We start from the raw sequence: 22,106 nt of genomic DNA on the forward strand, positions 1-22,106 counted from the left end.
GGTAATGGTACAGGTCTGGTTAGTGGTCAGGGACAGGAGGGTGTGACTGCAACTCGGGCAGGTAAGGGGACCCCAGATGCAGTGCTGGAGGAGCCTCAGCCTTTGCCCCTGTCCAACAGGTATGAGGTTCTTGCTGCCTGTGTGGATGAGGGAAAAGCAAGCTGACCATGGCACCATGGTGCAGGAGGCCATTCAAGTTGGGGGGAGTGAAAGGGAATGTAGTTGTGGTAGGGGACAGTATAGTCAGGGGGTTACATACTGTTCTCTGCAGCCACGACCGAGAGTTCCAAAGGTTGTGTTGCCAGGGTCAAAGACATCTCCTCGCGGCTGGAGGAGAACTTGGAGTGGGAGGGGGAGGATCCAGTTGTCGTGGTCCACATAGGAACCAACGACATAGGTAGAAATAGGAATGAGGTTCTGCTGAGAGAGTTTGAGGAGCTAGGATCCAAATTAAAAAGCAGAAACTCAAAGGTAATAATCCTGAGCCACGCACAAATTGGCATAGGGACAAACAGATACGAGGTTTAAATGCATGGCTCAAAGAGTGGTGTGGGAGGAAGGGGTTTCAGTTCATGGGGCACTGGCACCAGTACTGGGAAAAGAGGGAGCTGTTCCATTGGGACGGGCTCCACTTAAACCGGACTGGGACCAGTGTCCTGTCAAACCGAATAACTAGGGCAGTAGACAAGGCTTTAAACTAATGAAGGGGGGGGGGGAGGGAGGATTCATGAAAGAGTAAATTTAAAAGCAGCGAGATAAATGTCAAGGCTCTAGAGCAGAGTATTGGGTAAAAATAAGCAGAGTGGGTCAGGAAGGGACAGAGAGAGTAACAGAGGAAATAAGGCATCAGTGACTAAGGTGACATCAGGGAAAAATAGAAAAAAGTCAAAGCTAAAGGCACTGTATCTGAATGCGTGAAGCATTCGCAACAAAATAGATGAATTAATAGCGCAGATAGAAATTAACAGGTTTGATCCAATAGCCATAACGGAGACGTGTTTGCAATGTGACCATGGTTGGGAGCTAAATATTCCAGGATACTTAACTTTTAGAAGAGATAGGCAAAATGGAAAAGGAGGAGGGGTAGCCCTGATAATAAAGGATGATATAAAGAAAGTGGAGAGAAAGGATCTTGGCTCCGAAAATCAAGTAGAAGAATCAGTTTGGGTGGAGCTAAGAAACAGCAAGGGGCAGAAAACATTGGTGGGAGTTGTTTATAGGCCCCCAAACTACTAGTAGTTGTAATATAGGGCAGAGGAAATTAGAGGCACATGTAACAAGGGTAATACAGTAATCATGGGCGACTTTAATCTACATATAGACTGGGCAAACCAAATCTGCAGTAACAGTGTGGAGGACAAATTCATATAATGTATACAAGATAGTTATCTAGATCAGTATGTTGAGGAACCAACTAGGGAACAGGCTATTTTAGATCTAGTATTGTGCAAGGAGAAAGGGTTAATTAATAACCTTGTAGTAAAGGAGCCTTTAGGGAAGAGTGACCATAATATGATGGAATTTTATATTGCGTTTGAAAGTGATTTAATTAAATCTGAAACTAGGGTCTTAAATCTAAACAAAGCAAACTACGTAGATATGAGGGGCGAGTTGGCTAAAGTAGATTGGGAAACTACATTAAAAGGTATGATGGTAGTGAAGCAATGGCTAGCATTTAAAGAATTAATACATCATTTACAACAAATATACATTCCTTTAAGGCACAAAAACCCCACAGGAAAAGTGGTCCAATTGTGGCTAAAAAGAGAAGTTAAAGATAGTATTAGATCAAAGGAAGAGGCTTATAATGTTGCCAAAATGAGTAAGCCTGAGGATTGGGAGGATTTTAGAATTCACCAAAGGAGGACCAATAAATTGATAAAGAAAGGGAAAATAGAATGAGAGTAAACTAGCAAGAGACATAAAAACAGACTGTAAAAGCTTCTATAGGTATGTAAAAAGGAAAAGATTAGCAAAAGTAAATATGGGTCTCTTACAGGCTGAGACAGGAAATATTATAATGGGAATAAGGAAATGGCAGAGAAATTAAAGAAATTCTGTGTGTCTGTCTTCACGGAAGAAGACGCAAAAAACTTCCCGGAAATAGTGGAGAACCAAGGGTCTAGCGAGAATGAGGAACTGAAAGAAATGAGTAAAAAAAATATTACTGGAGAAATTAAATGGGATTGAAAGCCAATAAATAAGAACATAAGACGTAGGAGCAGGAGTAGGTCATTTGGCCCCTCGAGCCTGCTCCGCCATTCACTAAGATCATGGCTGATCCCCTGGACCAGATGGCCTACATCCTAGGGTTTTGAAAGAGTTGGCTATAGAGATAGCGGATGCATTGGTTGTCATCTTCCAAAATTCCATAGATTCTAGAACGGTTCCCGCGGATTGGAAGGTAGCACATGTAACCCTACTATTTAAGAAAGGAGGGAAGGAGAAAACGGGGAACTACAGACCAGTTAGCCTGACATCAGTAGTAGGGAAAATGCTAGAATCTGTTATTAAGGATGTGGTAACAGGCCACTTAGAAAGTAATAATAGGATTTGGCAGAGTCAACACAGATTTATGAAAGGGAAATCATGTTTGACAAATCTGTTAAGAGCTTTTTGAGGTTGTAACTAGCAGAATAGATAAGGGGGAACCAGTGGATATGGTGTATTTGGATTTTCAGAAGGCATTCGATAAGGTGCCACACAAGATTAGGGCTTATGAGATTGGGGGTAATATACTAGCATGGATTGAGGATTGGTTAATGGACAGAAAAGAGAGTAGGAATAAACGGGTCTTTTTCGGGTTGGCAGGCTGTAACTAGTGGGGTAACGCAAGGATCAGTGCTTGGACCTCAGCCATTCACAATCTACATCAATGATTTGGATGAGGGGACCAAATGTAATATATCCAAGTTTGCTGATGATACAAAGCTGGGCGGGAATATAAGTTGTGAGGAGGATGCAAAGAGGCTTCAAGGGGATATAGACAAGCTAAGTGAGTGGGCAAGAACATAGCAAATGGAATATAATGTGGAGAAATGTGAAGTTATCCACTTTGGTAGGAAAAATAGAAAAGCAGAGTATTTTTTAAAATGGTGAGAGATTGTGAAATGTTGGCGTTCAGAGGGACCTGGGTGTCCTTGTACATGAATCACTGAAAGTTAACATGCAGGTAGAGCAAGCAATTAGGAAAGCAAATGGTATGCTGGCCATTATTACAAGAGGATTTGAGCCTACATTTCGTTGTACTGCACTTGTGCACTAACAATGACAATAAAAGTTGATTTGATTTGATTATAAGAGTAAAGATTATTTATAGGGCCCTGGTGAGACCACACTTGGAGTATTGTGTACAGTTTTGGTCTCCTTACCTAAGGAAGGATATACTTGCCATAGAGGGGGTGCAACGAAGGTTCACCAGACTGATTCGTGGGATGAGGGGATTGTCCTATGAGGAGAGATTGAGTAGACTCGGCCTATATTCTCTAGAGTTTAGAAGAATGAGAGGTGATCTCATTGAAACATACAAAATTCTTACAGGGCTTGACAGGGTAGATGCAGGGAGGATGTTTCCCCTGGCTGGGGAGTCTAGAACCAGGGGTCACAGTCTCAGAATAAGGGGTCGGCCATTTAGGACTGAGATGTGGTGAAATTTCTTCACTCAGAGGGTGGTGAATCTTTGGAACTGTCTACCCCAGAGGGCTGTGAAGGCTCAGTCATTGAGTATATGCAAGACAGAGAGCAATAGATTTTTGGATATTAAGGGAATCAAGGGATATGGGGATAATGCAGGAAAGTGGAGTTGAGGTAGAAGATCAGCCATCTTACTGAATGGCGGAGCAGGCTCGAGGGGCCAAATGGCCTACTCCTGCTCCTATTTCTTATGTTCTAAACTCTTTTCTGCTCCTCCATCTCCCTTCCTGCATTCTCCAAAACCCATCCCTCTGGCCGAGCTACCGTCACCTCTTCTAACCAATGTTCCCTCTAAGCCGCGCTTTGCTGCGCGCGGCCTGTTTATTTTCAGTGCACGGTGTAGTTGTACCACCGAGTGTCCCTTACTTACCGTACATAATTCCCTTTAACGTAACGATGTATATATGCGGTTTGCCTGTGCGGGGCATTCCCCCTTTGGGAGCGCAGGCGAACGCGATGACGCGGGCAAATGCGATGACGTCACGTCGCACATCACGTGACTGCCCCAAGCGCGGGCAAACGCGATGACGTCATGACGCAATCCCCGGGACTGACTACTCAGTCCTCGTGGCGTCTCCGTCTGGTTAAGACCTACTTAATGGCTCTCCTGTACCGAGCTCAGCCAGCTGTTGGAATTCGATTATTCTTGCATTAAAGAACTATTTGATTGTTCTCCTGGAGTCGACCTCGATTATTTGATAGGCATTCGTCCAACATCTACAATTGGTGAACCCGAACACCTACAGCGGTCCCTTTAAATTGCCCGCATGTGCAGTATTTCCAATGGAAAAGCCTGCGCGGTTCCCTGCAGATTACTGCGCGGCCGCACACGTGCGCAGCTTAGAGGGAACTTTGCTTCTAAACCCCCTGAAAGGCTCTGCATCCATGCCATTTCTCCTCTGTGTAGCACCTTGGAATGTTTTTCAAATGTTGAAGGCACTATATAAATGCACCCTCAGACAGGAATAACGTCATTTAGGTAAGGTACCAGGAGGCAGCAGTGCCGTGGAACTGTACCCCAGAGAGTCAAGCCTTCAGCAGAGGAGAAAAATAAAAAAATATTAATTTAATTATCTAATCAACTGAAAACCAGAAAAAAAGGGTCAGATAATGAACTGGTTAAATACAACACCTACCTCCCCGAGTCTCTGCTCCCAATCACGGAGTATCGAACAGGGCCTAGGTCTTTGTTGCCAGCTTTCTTTATGCTGTGCCCATTGTCTTAAGTGTGAGAAAGCATAACACTGTTAAGTCAAAAAGTACAAAGGGTGTTTCAATAATATACGGTTATAGTGTCTCTAGGTGCCCGTTTGCATTCCACCCACAGTGTGATTAAAAGGCAGCGGCAGTGCCTCTGGAGTGACAGGGAGCCACTTCGCCAGCTGACCTTCGGCCTCAGACATACGAATTAGGAGCAGGAGTAGGCCACTCGGCCCTTCGAGCCTGCTCCGCCATTCAATAAGATCATGGCTGATCCGATTACTCCACATTCCCGCCTACCCCAGATAACTTTTCACCCCCTTGCTTACCAAAAATCTATCTACCTCTGCCTTAAAAATATTCAAAGACTTTGCTTCCACCGCCCTCTGAGGAAGAGAGTTCCAAAGATTCACGACCCTGAGAAAAAATTTCTCCTCATCGCTGTCTTAAATGGGCGACCCCTTATTTTTAAACAGTGACCCCTAGTTCTAGATTCTCCCACAAGAGGAAATATCCTCTCCGCATCCACCCTGTCAAGACCCCTCAGGATCTTATATGTTTCAATCAAGTCACCTCTTACTCTTCTAAACTCCAGCGGATACAAGCCTAGCCTGTCCAACCTTCCCTCATAAGACAACCCGCCCATTCCAGGTATTAGTCTAGTAAACCTTCTCTGAACTGCTTCCAACGCATTTACATCCTTCCTTAAATAGAGGGGCGTTGGACACCATTTCTACTGGGCCGTCGCTGGAGAAGGTCAGTAAGGGGTCAAACTGAAGGAGAAAGGGACAGCCTGGGCCACACTCTTGCACACAGCTGGTGCCAGGGTGACCAAGAGTGCGAAGGGTGCGCTTCAACGGGGCCTGATCACTCCCAACAGGCTTTCCGACACCCACTACATCAGAAAGCACTTGACGGAAGCAAAATTTTCCTAAAACAAAAAACAGAAAATTCTGGAAGTGCACAGCAGGTCAATCAGAATTGATCGGGTCCGTGTTTGGGATGGGATATTTTCTTCAGTTTGAATCATGTGCCAAGACCAAAACATAAACCTTTACAAAAGTTGACTGGCCTCCTGAACATTTCCAGAATTTTATTTTTACCTCTATTGCTGTAACAGACATTTGTAAGTGCAGGTCAAGGAATCCACAATTAGATGTGCAGGTCACAATGTATTTTCAGTGCCTGCCTCAAATCCAACCAGTCAGGGCAATGGTCCAGGTGCCACAGAGATTGTGGTCCCCTCAGATTCACTTCCTGCCTTCTGGGCTTACTCCCAGGGGACTGAAGAACCTGTGACACATAGACCAGCACAGCTTCCGCTACTAGTGACAAAAAGATCCATTGCACTGTATAGTCAAGCCCATCTTTCCCATACAAACATGTGAATTCAGCAACTGTCGGACATACGGTAGTCACAGTGAGTGATGTCTGGCCGCTTCCCAGATTGGGAAAGCTGTCTAGGTTTGCAAATGACATCAAATTGAAAGAGATTCAAGCAATAGGAAACAGACCAACCAAATGCACAGGGATCTGGATAGGTTGGGAAGATGGGCTGCTGTGTAGCAAATAGGACTTAATGTGGATAAAGTAAGAGGTGATGAGACGAGGAATGGGAAATAAACGGTGGGAATATAAACAAAATGGTTCCAGGTTACAGGGCGCCACATGGTCACTACACAGGATAAAGTCAAGATGGCAGCCGAGACAGTCCGGTGCTAGCGCGCTCTCCCTGCTTCAGGCGGCCCGCTCTCGCCGCTCGCTCCTGCAACCGGAGCGAAGTGTTCGGCGAGTCGGGTGGAGGCAGCTCAGCGCGGCGAGCAGCAGCAGCAGCCGGAGCACGTCGGCCGGCAGCTCCTCGGCGGGAAGGCATTCCGACTGGGAGGAGGGGAGCCGAGCATGGCGGCCAGAGGCCGGACCATGAGAAGCAGGCCCCGGACCATCGGACCGTGGAGCCGGCGACGGCGAGGAGGAGGCCGCGGCGACCGGAGCATTCACATCCCGACGATGTGTTCGGCGAGTCGGGCGGAGGCAGCGCAGCGCAACGAGCAGCAGCAGAAGCCACGACGACCCGCTGCAGCACGTCGGCCGGCAGCTCCATGGCGGGAAGCTCGCAGTCCGACTGGGAGGAGGGGAGCCGAGCATGGCGGCCAGAGGTCGGATCGTGAGAAGCGGGCCACCACACGTGGAGTCAGCAACAGTGAGGAGGAGGCCGCGGTGACGAGGAGGACGGAGCGGCTGAGGGACATCGTGCTCCCACTGCCACTGGAAGCCATTGAATTGACTTTCTGAACACGGCGCTGTAAGAATAGCTGACGTGTCCCTACGGGGAGTAAGCATTCCATTGTACTAGTACTGGTTACATATGGCAAATAAAATTGAATTGAATTGAGGAGTGGAATCTGGGGGTGTTGGTGGATAGCTTGCCGAAATCAATAGCGCAGTGAAAACCAACCGGCTCTTGTGACGTACAGGTGCCGAGATAGAGCACAAATCGCTGGAGGCGATAATGAGTCTGTACAAAGCACTGGTATGGCCACACTGACAGTAATGTGCACAATTCTGGTCACTATACTACAGCAAGGAGAGCCAATTATTGGGAGGCTCTGAGCTACATAGCAGGCAGTCTTCAGCTATTTCCTGCAACCTCTCCCCAATACTACAGGACAAGAGGGGAGATGGGAATGCAGCCCCACCTGCTGCGGCCTAAAGAATAAATGACCCAAACCTGGATATGGTAGGGTAGCCATCTCCTCCCCACCGCCAATCAAACACCCTGCTCCTGTAAACATGTTACACTGTTTCATCAGTATGTACTGCACCCAATGAGTCAGTCTGTGCTCCTGTAGATGTTGCGTACGGAAAGCATGAAATAATTGCACCACAGGGTAAAATTCTGCAAAACAATAATGAAAGAGGTGTGGTACCCATCAGGCTGGAGTCTCGAGGGCTTTTAGCTTGCAGTTTCCTGCTCTTTTCTTCCACCTTCTTGACCGGATTATCCGATTTAGGGATCTTTCTGCCACGGTTTTCAAAGTCTTCCTCTTCAGGAATTTCCTCATCTTCTCCTTCACTGGCCAAATTCTGTGGGGAAGATGAAACCGTTAGTGACTGCTTCACCCAGGGTCTAAAAAGCTACTGGAAAATGTGATGATCCCCAAGAGATGGGGCCATTTTGCACCAATTATCCCCCCTCCTGAAGGCATTGATTCCATGCTGCAGTGGGGCCTTTATAGGCATCAGGCAGCCCCTGGGATCTCGTTCCTTCAAACGGCCCATTCTTGCTGTGCGAGCCAAGAGCAGCGGATGCCAGCACACTGTGGGGCTTCTACACACAACCATATCCCAGCACAGGAGCCACTGAATAGTAACCAGGAGCAGGAACCCTGGAGGATTTTCCATTTCCTCAGCCCAGGCACACTTGGGTCAGCTGCAGTGCCTCTACAATCAGAGATGGCGAATCGAGCCTGGAATGGCCTGGCCGATGTGGCTTAGTGCTACACCAGGCTGTGCCTTCATCCAATAAAGCCTTGAAGGAAGCCTCGATGTCTCTTTGAAGGATATGTTTGATAGTCCTGCTTACAGACAATCAAAAACATACATTTCTTCACTAATACACTCATAAGGGAATCAAAAGCTGGAAGCAGCCATTCATACTGCCTACTTTGTACATGCGATTTAAAGACTTGCTGACATTATTTGGCTAAACTGGGAATATTGACGAATTCTGGAATTTCCTGACATATGCCATTACCAGGAAAACTGTAAACCAACATCTGCTATGAATAAACAAAGCAGAGGTTGCTGTCTCCTTGCCATGACTTTTTGACACTCTGCGAATACAAACAGCATCTAGCTGACAACAGAGTAAATATCCCTCTGCAAAATCCCATTAGTCACTTCCAGGTCAGAGACTATGGTGCACGAACCCACTTTTACCACTCCTCATCTTCATACCGACCCAACAATGTGGCTTTATCCTTTAATTTTTAAATTGATGGGCCACTTTTCTTTTACCACAGTTTTGATATTATGCTGAAGGATAGTAGCATACCATCGCACAGCAGGCCTGGATGAAACTCCGATCTCTGCTATTTTAACAGAGGCACTAAAAACAGCGAAGGAAGCAATTTTATACAAACTGTGTTCACACTCTACCATCCTTCCTTTTCACTGAAATCATAAAAAGGCAATGGCTGGTGCAGCAGTTTTCTGTTTAAAGAGACACTGGCCTTTCACCTCTGGGGGTGGAGTTGAAATCCAGAACAGAGTGAGGGGATGAAAGTGTCTGTCTGCTGGCAGCACGCACAGCAGAAAACTGCTCCGGCTCCGATGAAGAATTACACCTGAAACAGCAGCGGGTCTGCTCTCTCCGCAGGTGCTGACTGAGTGCTTCCAGTATTTTCTGTTTTTTATGCTTTTGACTTATTAATTGCTTGCTGCGGTCTCTAAATTTCTCCACGACACCCCCCTCTAAAACACGAGGAACTGGGCTGAGATTGCCCAAACTCACCAGACTCTTGCAACCGGCAGGCAGAGAAGATTTTCATCCTATTTAAGTCTGGGCTGAACTTGAACAACATCCCCCCCCCCCCCACCCTTCCCAGAAAATGAAACTCGTCTCTAAACCCACAGTCCTTTCTGTTGACACAAAAGCAAAATACGGCAGATGCTGGAAATATTGAAATAAAAACAGAAAATGCTGGAAATACTCAGCAGGTCAGGCAGCATCTGTGGAGAGAGAAACAGAGTTAACATTTCAGATCATCAGAAGGGTCATCGACCTGAAACGTTGGCTCTGTTTCTCTCTCTACAGATGCTGCCTGACCTGCTGAGTATTTCCAGCATTTTCTCTCCTTTCTGTTCAACTGGATTATATTTTTGGTCCGTACCATTTCCACAGCCTGCAGTGGCGGCTGCTGTTTCCTCAGCCACATGGTCTTGTACTGATCCAGCTTTTGTCCCTTGTACTTCACAGAGGCCCAGCCACAGCCAGATTTCTTGGCTGGGTTGACTAGTTTCTTGCAGTGTGTGGCCCAGGCACTGGGGGAGTTGAAAACCTGACTGGTTTCCTGCCATCTGATCTTCCCGTCGGGCAGCAGGTCCCCCACAAACGTCTTCCCCTGTGGAAAAACAGGGCGGGAAACATAAATGGATGACAAGGCCATATACGCAAAACACAGGAACTTTTAAGATGGTGCTCAGGATGCGGTCTCCTCTACACTGGGGAGACCAAACACAGATTGGGTGACCGCTCTGCGGAACACCTCCGTTCAGTCCGTAAGGATGACCCCGAGCTTCCAGTCGCCTGTCATTTTAATTCACCGCCCCATTCCCACTCAGACCTCACCGTCCTCGGCCTCTTGCATTGTTCCACGGAAACCCAGCGTAAGCTCGAGGAACAGCACCTCATCTTCCGATTAGGCACTTTACAGCCTTTCGGACTCAATATCGAGTTCAACAATTTCAGATCATAACCTCGGCCCCCATTACATTTTTACATATATTTTTTATCCACACCTTTGTTTTGGCCCTTCCCTCTTTTTTTCTCTCCCACATGGCAGCTGTCTCCCATTCTGCCAGCGCATTTCACACCTAATCTGAGCCGTCTTTTGTCTCCACTAGTCCTATCACCATCTCGTCTCGTTTTGAATACCTCTTAATGTCTCTTCACTTCTCTTTTGTTCTCTCATCCCCATTTCTCAGCCCCCAATCTGGCCTCTTAATCGGTTTCATTTCCTGTGCTTTTTCAGTCTTGACGAAGGGTTTCGACCTGAAACGTTGACTCTATTTCTCTCTCCACGGATGTTGCCTGGCCTGCTGAGTTTTTCCAGCATTTTCTGTTGTTATTACAGGAACTTTTAAGTCACTTTATAGAAATAGCCTGTCCTGCGATTCACATGCACTTTTTAAGATGGCCAAGAGACTTTAAACAAAATAAAAAAGGAAATAAAGCTGCTCTAATTAAGTGTACTAAATCATAGAATGGTTACAGCACAGGCGGAGGCCATTCGGCCCGTTGAGCCCGTGCCAGCTCTCTGCAAGAGCACTTCAGCTAGTCCCACTGCCCTGCCCTTTCCTCGTAGCCCTGCATTTTTTTCCCTTCAGGTGCTTATCCAATTCCCTTTCGAAAGCAGTGATTGAATCTGCCCCCACCACCCTTTCAGCAAGTGCATTCCAGTTGCTGCGTAAAAAAGTTTTTCCTCATGTCGACTTTGTTTTTTTTGCCAATCACCTTAAATCTGTGTCATCTGGTTTGCGACCCTTCCATCAATGGGAATAGTTTCTCTCCATCTACTCTGTCCAGACCCCTCATTATTTTGAACACCTCTATCAATTCTCCTCTCAACCTTCTCTGCTCTAAGGAGAGCAACTCCAGCTTCTCCAGTCTATCCACGTAACTGGAGTCCCTGGAACCATTCTTGTAAATGGTATGGAACTGAGCCATATACACTGGGAGGGCTCCTAGGTTTGGGCCCCAGTTTGTGAAGAGTTAAACTCAGCCAGGACAGTTTATCACGACAAATGGCTCAGTGTCCCTGGACGAAGGAGAAAAATAGCAAAAAATTCCACTTGTGGCTCTTCTGCTAGAAAGTGTATACGAGGAAAGAACAGGATAGGGCTTGGCTGCAATGCCCACCATGATCACTATTCTGTGCTGGGGTGCCCAGCCCTTGAAGCCCAGGCAACTTAGTCCTGTTTGGAGTTAATGTTGCTGATTTGTCCTGTGGGAATTTTATCAGCTTGGAACTGGCAAAGCATATTGTGTGGCGGACGCAAAGAATCTCTAAAGGGATATAGATAGGCTAAGTGAGTGGGCAAAAATCTGGCAGATGGAGTTTAATGTGGGAAAATGCAAGGTTATCCACTTTGGTAGGAAAAATAAAAAAGCAAATTATTTTTTAAATGGGGAGAGATTACAAAATGCTGAGGTACAGAGGGATCTGGGGGCTCTTGTACATGAATCACAAAAAGTTAGCATGCAGGTACAGCAAGTAATTAGGAAGGCAAATGGAGTGTTGGCCTTTATTGCAAAGGGAATGGAGTATAAAAGTAGGGAAGTCCTGTTACAACTGTACAGGGCGTTGGTGAGACCACACCTTGAGTACTGTGTACAGTTTTGGTCTCCTTATTTAAGGAAGGATATACTTGCATTGGAGGCAGTTCAGAGAAGGTTCACGAGGTTGATTCTGGAGATGAAGGGGCTGTCTTATGAAGAAAGGTTGAGCAGGTTGGGCCTATACTCATTGGAGTTTAGAAGAATGAAAGGGGATCTTATTGAAACATTTAGGGGGAGAAATTGGGTATCGCCCCGTTTGGGGCGCTATTATCGGCCGGACACAAAGTTTAGCGCCTGGCACTAATTATCGCCTCCGACTGCAAACTTGGCCTCTATCGCCCCTGGAGGTGATTGGAGCGCTAAATCAGGCGCTACACACCTCTCTTAAGACGCTAACGCTGAGGAGCGAGGCGCTACCTCGGAGCGCTGGCGAAGCTCATGTGATGTCAGTCAGCAATGGAACACAGACACACTGGCGCCGGCCAGTTCTTAAAGGGGAGGCTCTCCATCCACACCCTGCTCATTGCAGCCTTGAATCTCGGCCTGGAGAGACCTGTACATCAAATCTGCTGGAAAGAACAATGGAGAGGCCCAGGGAAAGAGCTCAGAGTGCAGGCCCCATAGTCTCTTCTAAATCGATGCAAGGAAGGTCAAATCAAAATGAACCTGCAAAGTGCTGCTCAGTACCCAAACTCCTTCACACAGCGTTGAATCTCTCGAGAAGTCCCTCTCTCTCAGAATGCGTGGTGCAAAAATATCACTGAAAAAAAGACAGGAAGCGGTCGCCTTTAAATAGCGCTCCCCGAGTCCCTTCCCAACTGCAAAACGCTCCCCTCAACCTGTCATTGTTAACGGCAGGCGGTAAGGCAGGGGGCAAAACTCAATATCCGGTCCGGGGGACTACCGGGGCGTTGCACGCTCGACTGACGTCACGATCTGCAGGCGCAGGAGATCGTGGCGTTAGTGTTTAGCGCCGCCGCAAAATGTCTGGTCAATTCGCGAGCAGCGCAAACATCGCCGCGTCCAGTCGCTAGTTGCTTTGCGCCCTCTTAGGGCACTAACGGGAGACGCAAAGCAACCGAATTTTTCCCCCATAAGATTCTGAAGGGGCTTGACAGAGTAAATGCAGTGAGGATGTTTCCCCTCGTGGGGGAATCTAGAACTGGGGGGCATAATTTCAAAATAAGGGGGCACCCATTTAAGTCAGAAATGAGGAGAAATTTCTTCTCTCAGAGGGTCGTGAATCTTTGGAATTCTCTTCCCCAGAGAGCTGTGGAGGCTGGGTTATTGAATATATTTAAGGTGGAGATAGACAGACTTTTGGAAGGTAAGGGGGTCAAGGGTTATGGGGAGGGGACAGGGAAGTGGAGTTGAGGCCAAGATCAGATCAGCCATGATCTTATTGAATGACGGAGCAGGTTCGAGGGGCCAAATGACCTACTCCTGCTCCTAAGTCTTATGTTCTTAGAAAAGGAACATTCCTAGTGCTGTTGCTTCATTGGTGGGCAAGTCCTAAAATCAGAACACAAGGATCTGATGGCATCAGCAACTTAAGATACAAGAAAATTGATGGGAACATGGAATCAAACTTTAGAATTGGCTCCCGAGGCTCCGAGACACACACCTAAGTGGCCCACAAAGACAAGAAGCCTTGGATACTCCTGTTCCAGGCTCGGGCATGGAAAATGAAGCCTGGGCGAGGTCCCAAAGGGTGGCCAACGCTTGTGGAACTGTACCCCATGAGTCAAGATCTTCAGGAGAGGTGGGGAGAAAACTGGAGGAGCAGGGGCAGCGGTGGAAAAGTAAGTTTATATAAGCGAGAAGGTTTCCTTACTAAATAGTGAATGGACAGCAGGCCTTCTCCTGGCTGGATGACTTTATCTTTGAGAAGCACGCGCAGTGTAATCCCACGGCGAGTGAGCAATGTCCCCCGGGGATTGTGCATTTTCCCAGCAGTTCCATTCTCCGCCTCTTCCAGGTTCACGTCCACTTCATCCTCCTCATCCTCCACTCCCTCTTCCACTGCGGGTGATGACGGGTCAGAAGCTAAGGGCAAACACAATGAAAAGTAAAGTTAACGGTGATCAGGCCTCGGTCGGTCAGTAGATAACGGCATCACCCAGTATGGTACTGAGCCACTGCGACCTGAAAGCCCCAAGTTTGATCTCTGGTCTGCACCGAGTTAGCGGGTTTCAACTGTGCCAGCAAATGGGCTGCGCTTTTAGCATCAGTGCCCTTGTGATAGGGAGAGAGAAAAAAAATTAATCCAGTGATCCCACTCCCAATCTCTTTCAAGCAGCCTGTGCTGGGAAGTGTGCGTGTGTTGGATGAGGACAGTATTGGCCTCAGGTGTGTTGCCCCCATGACTGAATAACCAGCCAACACTCACACATGAAAATTGGCCACTTAAGCAAAGTACCAAAGGGCAGCCAGAGACTGTGGACCACGCAACCCTGCATAGGACAGAGCCTGTTGACCCCGTGACCCCACACAGGAGAGAGCTTGTTGACCCCGTGACCCTGCACAGGACAGAGCCTGGTGACCCCGCACAGGTCAGAGCCTGAATGGGTGCAGCTCCAACAGCACTCAAGAAGCTCGGAACCATCCAGGACAAGGCAACCCACTTGATTGGCACCCCATCCACCACCTTAAACATTCACTCCCTCCACCAGCGGCATACCGTGGCTGCAGTGTGTACCATCTACAAGATGCACTGCAGCAACTCGCCAAGGCTTCCGCGACCTCTACCACCTAAAAGGACAAGGGCAGCATGTGAACACCACCACTTCGAAGTTCCCCTCAAGTTCCACACACCATCCTGACTTGGAAATATATCGCCGTTCCTTCATCGTCGTTGGGTCAAAATCCTGGAACTCCCTCCAACAGCACTGTGGGAGTACCTTCACCACATGGACTGCAGCGGTTCAAGAAGGCAGCTCACCACCACCTTCTCAAGGGCGGTTAGGGATGAGCAATAAATGCTGGCCTTGCCAGCGACACCCACATGCTGTGAATGAATAAAATAAAGGGGAAAAAATAAATAAGTATTTACCACTATGGTAAATTTGATCTTCAATACCCGAGAGAACAATGTTACTCCATGACTTATAGCAAGGTGACATTTTTTAGCATTCCTATAGGTGCAAATCAAATCTCCCAAGTGGTCAACAATTTTCAAAATAAACAAACATTCAGGTAATTTAGAGAACTCAGAATTAACCACTTCCTGTAGGAAACCACATGTCGGTGCAGCTCAATTTAGGAACTCTTGCCTCTGGGTCAGAAGGTTGTGGTTTGTGAACTTCAGGCTAACACTCCAGTACAGTGTTAAGAGAATGCTACATTTCTGGAGACACTCCTCTTTCAATAAGACGTTAAATTGAGGTAATGTCCCGTTCATCCCTGTGCTCTCTGACCTACATTGGATCTCTGTCCAGGAATGCCTTGATTTTAAAATTCTCATCCAATTCCTCCATGACCTCACCCCTCCTCATCTTTGTAACCTCCTCCTGCTCTACAGGCCCACCTCCAAGATCTCTTCCAATGGCCTCTTACGCATCCCTGATTTTCATCGCTCCACTATTGGCAGCTGTGCTTTCAGCTGCCTAGGCCTCAAGCTCTGGAACTCCCTTCATAAGCCTCTCTCCTCTACGATCGTCAGCCATGGCTCCGTGAGTAGCACTCTCGCTTCAGAGTCAGAAGTTTGTGGCTTCAAGTCCCACTCCAAAGACCTGGGTACAAAATCTAGGCTGACACTCCGGTTCAGTTCAGTACTGCACTGTCAGAGGGGCCGTTTTTCAGATGAGATGTTAAACTGAGGTCCGGTCTACCCTCTCAGGTGGACGTAAAAGATCCCATGGCAGTATTTCAAAGAAGAGCATGGGAGTTCTCCCCGTTGTCCTGGCCAATATTTATCCCTCAATTGACATCACTCCATCGTGTTGTGTGGCACTACCACCGTGCTAAATGGGGTAGATTCAGAACAGATCTTGCTGCTCAAAACTGGGCATCCAGGAGGCGCTGTGGGCCATCAACAGCAACAAAATTGTATTCCACCACAATCTGTAACCTCATGGCCCGGCATATCCCTCACTCTACCATTACTATCAAGCCAGAGGACCAACCCTGGTTCAATGAGGAGTGCAGAAGAGCATGCCAGGAGTACCTAAAAATGAGGTGCCAACCTGGGAAGCTGCAACACAGGACTACATGCATGCTGAACAGCAGAAGCAGCATGCTATAGACAGACCTAAGCCATCCCACAACCAACGGATCAGATCAAAGCTCTGCAGTCCTGCCACATCCAGTCGTGAATGGTGCTGAACAATTAAACAATTAACGGGAGGAGGAGGCTCCATGAATATCCCCATCCTCAATGATGGCAGAGCCCAGCACGCGAGTGCAAAAGACAAGGTTGAAGCATTTGCAACCATCTTCAGCCAGAAGTGCTGAGTGGATGATCCATCTCGGCCTCCTCCTGAGGTCCCCACCATCACAGAAGCCAGTCTTCAGCTAATTCAATTCACTCCATGTGATATCAAGAAACGGCTGAGCGCACTGGATACAGCAAAGGCTATGGGGCCCGACACATCCCGGCTGTCGTGCTGAAGACTTGGGCTCCAGAACTAGCTGCGCCTCTAGCCAAGCTGTTCCAGTACAGCTACAACACTGGCATCTACCCGACAATGTGGAAAACTGCCCAGGTATGTCCTGTCCACAAAAAGCAAGAGAAATCCAATCCGGCCAATTAGCACTCCATCAGACTACTCGTAATCATCAGCAAAGTGATGGAAGATATCGACAGTGATATCAAACAGCACTTACTCACCAATAACCTGCTCACTGATGCCCAGTTTCGGTTCCACCAGGACCACTTAGCTTCAAATCTCATTACAGCCTTGGTCCAAACATGGACAAAAGAGCTGAATTCCAGTGAGGTAAGAGTGACTGCCCTTGACACCAAGACAGCATTTGACCAAGTGTGGCATCAAGGAGCCCTAGTAAAATTGAAGTCAATGGGAATCAGGGGAAACCTCTCCACTGGCTGGAGTCATACCTAGCACAAAGCAAGATGGTTGTGGTTGTTGAAGGTCAATAATCTCAGCCCCAGGACATCGCTGCAGGAGCTCCTCAGGACAGTGTCCTAGGCCCAAACATCTTCAGCTGCTTCCAGCTCCCTCCCTAACTGCACTATGGGAGTACCTTCACCTCACGGACTGCATTGGTTCAAGGCAGCGGCTCACCACGACCTTCTCAAGGGTAATTAGGGATGGGCAATAAATGCCTGCCTTGCCAGCGACATCCACATCCCAGGAACGAATTTTTTAAAAATCTGGTCATTAATCACTTTGCTGTTTGTGGGACCTTGCTGTGCGCAAATTGATTGCCATGTTTCTTATATACAACACCGAATATACTTGAAAAGTACTTCATTAAGCGGAAAAGTGCTTTGGTACATCCTGAGGTTGTGAAAGAGGCTATATAAATCCAAGTTCTTTCTCTTTGAAATATATAAATGCAAGTTATTTACAGTCTGTTGGTTGTGGATTTTGTTCCTTTCTCTAAACTCTCATCTCAGTCTAAGCTATTTTGCACATTTTACAGCAGATTAAGTACAAGTCTCGATGGTGCAGTGTAAACAACAACCTATGATATGGGCACATCTTAATATACAAATTCCACAGAGCTATCTGAAGCATTGTGAAGCTGTTATGGGAGTTTCGCAGGATTTGAAAGGGCTGCTCAACTTAACTGGCACCGGGCAATGTTGGAGCATTAGTCGGCTGTTGGAAAAATAAAGCTCTTTTAATGGGAATATTCCCACAGTGGGCAACACAGTCCTCATAATCAGTTATTTGGAAGCGCCTCAGTGCTTGCAATGAATGCTTCCCTCATAGTGGTTAGCACTGTTGCCTCACAGCGCCAGGGACCCGGGTTCAAATCCGGCCTCGGGTGACTGTCTGTGTGGAGTTTGCACATTCTCCCCGTGTTTGCGTGGGGGTGCTCTGGTTTCCTCCCACAGTCCAAAGATGTGCAGGTTAGGTTGATTGGCCATGATAAAAATTGGCCCTTAGTGTTAGGGGGGATTGGTTACGGGGATAGGGCTTGTGTGGGATGGCTGTCGGTGTAGGGACCGGGTGCTAGCGTTTGGATGATCAGCCATGATCTCGTTGAATGGTGGAGCAGGCTTGAAGGGCCGAATGGCCTACTCCTGCTCCTATCTTCTATGTTTCTATGTAAAACAAATGGCCCAGAGGGAAGGATGGGAGACATTGCACTTTTATCTGTGAGACCAGGGATTAAAGTCTACTGTCACTGGCTGTAAGGCTCCTATGGGACAGTCACAATGCACTTCCTGTCCACAGCACCAAATGGCATTATATTGGCAATGTCACTTAGAGAGGCCACAGGATATTTGGTACGGCAAATAGAAAAACATCACCTTGAAGCTGCAGTAGGTACTCTTCAGAAGTTGGAGCAGAGTACGGGGAGCTTTACTCTGCTGCTAACCATGATATACTCAACCTTGATTGTACAGCATAGAGGAAGCTTTACTCGCCATCAAACTCCTCTGTAGCTACCCTAGGAGTGCTTGATGGGGCAGTGTAGAGGAAGCTTTACTCTTCCAACTGCTGCCATACTTCACTTGGACTGCAGGATCAGGCAATATGGAGGGAGCTTTACTCTGCATCACTAAAACAGATTACCTGGTCATTTTCTCATTGCTGTTTGTGGGAGCTAGCACATTTCCTACATTATAACAAGTGACTATATTTCAAAAGTAATTCATTGGTTGTAAAGCACTTTGGGACATCCTGAGGACGTGAACGGTGCTCAATAAATGCTCGTCTTTCTGCAAGGTTGGTGTCTGCTGGGGCTGGGGCTGGTGCAGGACAGAAGGAAGTAGCTCAGGGAGTAACAAACTCATTCTGTAGCTGCTCTTACATTAGGTTTAGCAGTGTGCTAACGGCAGCAGTTCCCAATACCTGGGTCTTGCACAGCCAGCATCAACCCAAAGTAAATTGGTCAGATTCATTAGGACCGGCTGCCAGGAAGACCTAGCAAAAAAAAACAATTGGACCTTCCATCTACAAACTATGTGGGACCCACAAGCCGGGTTCAACAGCACTAGCACGCCACAAAATTGAACGTCAAAGCAGCTTTTATAAAGAAACATAATTTCAGATCCATCCTTAAGGTTTTAGATATACTGTAGGTTTGGACTAATAAACCTGAGCGTGTACTCTACCGGGGAAATGAGGATAGCCACTGAGACACAAGGATACCACAGTCATTCCATTTGGTTCAGCCAGGTGGTGGCGAGAGGGCTACGAATGACCTCAGCACCCCTGGGCTCGGATAGGGAAAAATCAGCCCGTGCTCATGATCATCATCCAGCAACACCTGTTGGGAAAGGTGGGTGCGTGCGTGCAGGCGAGCACACGACCAGGCTCTGCTTCCACATCCTCCGAGTCAAAGAGCTCAGCTCACGCCTGAAGAACGGTCATTTCCAAGAGCACCAGGGGCGCGGTACCCCTCTGCAACTGTACCCCAGCACGAGTCACTGCCTTCAGGAAAGGATGGGAGAAAGTTGAATGAATCTTGTCTTACATTTACTCAGATCCTCATGGTCTTGCCTCAGAATCTGAATCCTCCAGGACCTGCGTGCATAACCTACGCTGACAATCTCGTGCAGTAGGGAGGGCGGGCTACATTGTCAGAGGTGCCAATTTTCAGATAAGACATTAATCGGAGGTCTTGTCTGTCTGTTTGATAGGACGTCAAAGTTGTAATGGGAAACGGTAAGTTTGATGTTCTGGAAGGATAGGATCCGACAGACCAATGGTCATTCTTCATGTGAACCGATCTAAACTATACTTAAAGTGCAACCTATTGTATTCACCCATTTATTAAACAGATAACCAGCAGGTTTTAGTACACATCCGGGATTTATAATCACGAGCGCATTTCTACAAATTAGGTTTAAGAATAATCTGGCCGCATTAGAAATCTCGTCAAAAACCAGACAAGTAAATCAGCAACTGCCTCTTCCACAAACCCTTCAATCAAGTCTGCAAAAGATGCCCTACCTACTGCAACAGGAATGCAAGTAGCTAAAGTAATACTGAGAATTAAAAAATTAATCATAGCACCAAAAAAATTAGTTTGAGTGGTGCAACTTACTTCAGCTTTTTAAGGCAGTTAATTTCCCCTTTTTTTTTTAACTGACCTATTAGAATATAAATGAGCACAGGTGGGAGGAGAACTTCCTGTGCACATACATTCTGAACGATTTGCCCAGAATGAGTTAATCTTGCAGCTGTGTGGTGAATAAATTGAATTAAAAAAAAAAAATTTAAATTACACCTCTGCAAAGTAAAAACCCAGTCCTTTTTTTTTTAACCAAAGGGAAGTTAGTCAAGGGATGGGCTTCAAATTAAAGCTGTTTCAAACAAGGTTATAAAAGAGATGGTCTGGAATAATAAACCCAGGACACAAACACCACACTGCCTGCACCGCAACCGAACTTGGCTAAAGCGGAAACCCCGCCCAACCCCAGCAAACGCCCATTGGCCGCCGAGAACAGTTACAATCGCCGGCTCGGCGCGCTCATTGGCTGAGGGCGCCGTCAATCTGATACTGGCGCCCCACCCCCCCTCTAAAAGGCAGCAGGTTAAGTTGCGCCCTGCGTCTTCCCTTTGTAACAAACTGAGGGACACTTGGGGCTCATCTTGGTTTCACTTTTCAATTGTGGGTGGAATTTAAAAAAATCTTTAGAAAATAAAATCCAAAAAGGTGAAAAACACAATGCACGCAGAGGATAAATAAAGTGGCCGAGTAAAGAATTCAAATGAATTCTAATGATTAATATTGGCGCACACACACAATAAGTAAGGACTTACCCATTCCTGGCAGAGGCTCTTTATTTGTCTTGTTCTTGAGCAGGTTGCTCCCCTCTTTGCTGTGTTTTTGGTGAAATGCAGAGGGAGAGAGCCTGTGGGGACTGAGTGTGTTGAAAGGGTAGTTTCCTTGCACTGAGGCAGCAGGTTTTGTTAATGAGAGACACACACAGACAAGCCAGGCACTGCGAGGATGTTCAGCAATCTGCCACCGCATCACGTGAACACACACCAAACACCCCACGTGTCTCATTCATCTCACAAACACACACTGGAGCCTGCAGCTCCGCACTCTTCAGCCAACAGCACACGCACACCAAATGCAACTGCATTTTAGTCTCAATCTCAAAAATGCAACAATTTCTAAATCTATCATTGCAATTTGCGAGACATAAATCTATGCAACTGCAATTTACTTCTGGCCAATATTTATCCCCTCAATCCACATAACAAAAAAAGAGATTATCTGGTCATTATCACATCGCTGTTTGTGGGAGCTTGCTGTGCGCAAATTGGCTGCTGCGTTTCCCACATTACAACAGTGACTCCACTTCAAAAGTGCTTCATTGGCTGTAAAGTGCTTTGAGACGTCCGGTGGTCGTGAAAGGTGCTATATAAATGCAAATCTTTCTTTAAATCTATTTAACTATGATCTATATTTATTCTAAATCTCCAAATTTGCTGTGATTTATGTATCTATATACTAAAACTCTTGCACACACTTCAAGTGACACACTTCCTGTAACTTTTCCCAATTTATTGGTAGCATCCCTATCTATATATATTTATATAAAACAGGGCACGCACTGGCTCACCGTGAGCAATGGCACAGGAGATCTGCTAGTGCGTCTGCGTCTCTGGCCCCATTATTCACGGAGAGGTGGGGAACGGCAAAAATAGCCGGGGAATGCATCAATGCCGGGGACACGGAGGTACTGCTGGATTTAACGGCAGAACCTCATTATAATTTTTTTTTTCAATGAAGTGTTTGTTATGTTCACTCTCGCAAAAATGTAGCCTGGTGCAAATGACCAGATTTAGGATCTCATGCACAATTACAAGTGCAAATTCATTACTATGCTGATCAGGAAAGATTGAATGGGCTGGGGCTCTTTTCTCTAGAAAAGAGAAGGCTGAGGGGTGACCTGATAGTGGTCTTTAAGGTAATGAAAGGGTTTGATAGGGTAGATGTAGAGAAAATGTTTGCACTTGTGGAGAGACTAGAACGAGGGATTATAAATATAAGACAGTCA

At 46.9% G+C, this 22,106-nt stretch overlaps 1 protein-coding gene across 3 annotated transcripts in view; it reads right to left on the reverse strand.

The window, feature by feature from the left end:
* The window catches only part of mpnd (MPN domain containing), a 50,380-nt gene extending 29,244 nt beyond the window's left edge, over positions 1–21,136 (reverse strand). For all 3 annotated transcript variants that reach the window (XR_015080575.1, XM_086004897.1, XM_086004896.1), the window contains exons 1-5: positions 20,857–21,136; positions 13,788–13,999; positions 9,786–10,016; positions 7,821–7,977; positions 4,830–4,914 (exon numbers count right to left, since the gene is read on the reverse strand). Coding sequence is in view for 2 of the 3 variants with exons in the window: in XM_086004897.1 (XP_085861023.1) it covers positions 4,830–4,914; positions 7,821–7,977; positions 9,786–10,016; positions 13,788–13,999; positions 20,857–21,106 (935 nt within the window). In the remaining variant the exon portion in view is untranslated. The remainder of the gene's footprint in view (positions 1–4,829; positions 4,915–7,820; positions 7,978–9,785; positions 10,017–13,787; positions 14,000–20,856) is intronic.
* Positions 21,137–22,106: the final 970 nt, after the last annotated feature.

This window comes from Somniosus microcephalus, chromosome 13 (assembly GCF_052327205.1).
Source record: "Somniosus microcephalus isolate GS21.2 chromosome 13, FLI_Smic_1.0, whole genome shotgun sequence".
Classification (NCBI taxonomy): Eukaryota; Metazoa; Chordata; class Chondrichthyes; order Squaliformes; family Somniosidae; genus Somniosus; species Somniosus microcephalus.